Source organism: Hibiscus syriacus, unplaced genomic scaffold, assembly GCF_006381635.1.
Source record: "Hibiscus syriacus cultivar Baekdansim isolate YM2019G1 unplaced genomic scaffold, ASM638163v2 tig00110683_pilon, whole genome shotgun sequence".
Lineage (NCBI taxonomy): Eukaryota > Viridiplantae > Streptophyta > Magnoliopsida > Malvales > Malvaceae > Hibiscus > Hibiscus syriacus.
The window spans coordinates 2,202,836-2,205,017 of NW_024062823.1; the positions used below are offsets into that span (position 1 = coordinate 2,202,836).

Genomic DNA, 2,182 nt, shown 5'->3' on the forward strand with positions numbered 1-2,182 from the left:
AAAAATACTAACATAAAAATAAATTTCTTACCACTAATAACAAATTTAAAACTCAAATAGAGAATTTGAGTTATATAAGAGATGAGAAGATGATTTTGGTGTGAAGAATGAGGGAGGGTTGAGGGGTTTATATAGGAGGAGGAGAGAGGAGTAGTTAGGAAAAACGGATGGGGGCATTTATGACATTTAATGGAAGGCGCGTCCCAGGGATGCGCTTTCTACATGTGTCTGCTGAGTTGGCAAAGGCGCGTCCCCGGGAATGCGCCTTCCACACGTGACATCCAACTCAGCGAAAATACGGGTAAAGCACGTCCCCGGAGACGCGTCTTTGCCAACTCAACAGAAAAGATGCTATTTCTGGAAATATTGATCAAACGATGTCAGAAAAGAAAAATTTAAAACAAAGGGTGTCAAATAGCCGATATTTTAGGGGGAAGGGCCGGGGGGCTGACATTCACAATTATACGTGTAATTAAAGAAGTTAGGATTTGACGCGTGTCCTATGACAGCTGTATACTAGTATCTGTCTTCCCTGTAAGAGTCCTCATCACTCAACCGATGACTACTCACTTTAATCGGTTCAACACGGCATCCTTATCCCCTCCCATATATATTTCTCCTCCCCCATTTTCTTCCCTATTCTTCTCTCTTTACCCAAACGTGAGGCTCCGCCTCAACCACCGTCGTAACCATCTCTCAGGCGGCGTTCTCTCAACTCTCTATTATCTGTACAGATATGATATCAGCTTAGATTATACTTTTCTGGGTTTTGGGTTTAATCTGTTCATAGTATTTCTTTTCTTTGCTCTGTTTTTTTAAAATCATAATATAATGGGTTCTACAAAGAAAGATGTGGATCGGATCAAAGGTCCGTGGAGTCCAGAAGAAGATGAGGCTTTGCAACGGCTGGTTCAAACTTACGGACCTAGAAACTGGTCTTTGATAAGCAAATCAATCCCGGGTCGATCTGGTAAGTCGTGTAGGCTTCGATGGTGCAACCAACTTTCTCCGGAGGTTCAACACCGTCCTTTCACTCCCGAAGAAGATGAGATGATTATGCAAGCCCATGCCCGATTCGGCAACAAATGGGCTACCATCGCCAGACTACTCAATGGCCGTACCGACAACGCTATTAAGAATCACTGGAACTCAACGCTAAAGAGAAAATGCTCATCCATGGCTGATGATTTAAACGATGATTCCCCACAGCCGCTTAAAAGATCGGCCAGTCTGGGAAATGGTAATAACACATCGGGCCTTTACTTGAATCCCGGTAGTCCTTCTGGATCCGACTTGAGTGACTCGAGTTTACCCGTTCCCACACCGATTTTCGCCTCGATATCAAGGGCCGGTTCTTTAGTTCAGTCTAGTCAGCATGTGGAAACGGCCTCGTCGACAACGGATCCACCGACCTTACTCAGCCTCTCGCTTCCGGGTTCCGAAAACAAGGACGGAGGGCCCTTGTCCCCACCTGGATTCAACCCGGTTTCAAGCCCGACCCAGGTTGCAGGACCAGCTGTGAAAAATGGCGAGATGAATGGGATGGAGAAACAGTTTCTTAGCGCTGATCTCTTGGCGGTGATGCAGGAGATGATAAGAAAAGAAGTGAGAAGCTATATGGCTGTGATTGGAAAAAACGAGCTTTGTTTGCAAACCGAGGCTATTAGAAATGCTGTTGTTAAGCGTATTGGAATTAGCAAAATCGAGTAGGCAACATGAATCAGGCTTAAGAGGACCAAAAAGAAAGTTGCTTCGTTTTTTTTCCTTGGGTTTTTTCTTGTAAATTTGGTGTCAGTTATTATGGTTATAGAAATAATAATTTTGGTAGTGTACAGAGGGGAAAACAATGGGACAGCCATATTAGAGGTTTCAGTTGGGTGAGAAGGAAAAAAATTATATTACATAAAATTGAAAAGAGAAACCCGTCTCATTTAAAATGTCTATTATTGATTTTTTGTTAATTTTTAAATTTTTATTTTTTTCTTTTTAAAATTTATTATTGATAAAAATATAGAAAATTTATTTTAAAAACTATAAATGTTCAAAATAATTGTGGTTTGAAAAGTCAAAAAGATATAATTTCAATGGGACGGAGTATAAAATATTAAAGAAAACATAAATACGGTTTTAAATGATTTTTTGTCAAACACTTATGCATTTAATATTTAAATTATTAATTTTG

The 2,182-nt window shown here is 40.4% G+C and overlaps 1 protein-coding gene across 1 annotated transcript; it reads left to right on the plus strand.

The window, feature by feature from the left end:
- The first annotated feature begins 641 nt into the window (after positions 1-641).
- Positions 642-1,881, plus strand: LOC120138274 (transcription factor MYB44-like). Its single transcript, XM_039153794.1, has one exon. It carries the CDS (start codon positions 832-834, stop codon positions 1,708-1,710), a length of 879 nt encoding a protein of 292 aa, XP_039009725.1. The 5' UTR covers positions 642-831; the 3' UTR covers positions 1,711-1,881.
- The last annotated feature ends 301 nt before the right edge of the window (positions 1,882-2,182 follow it).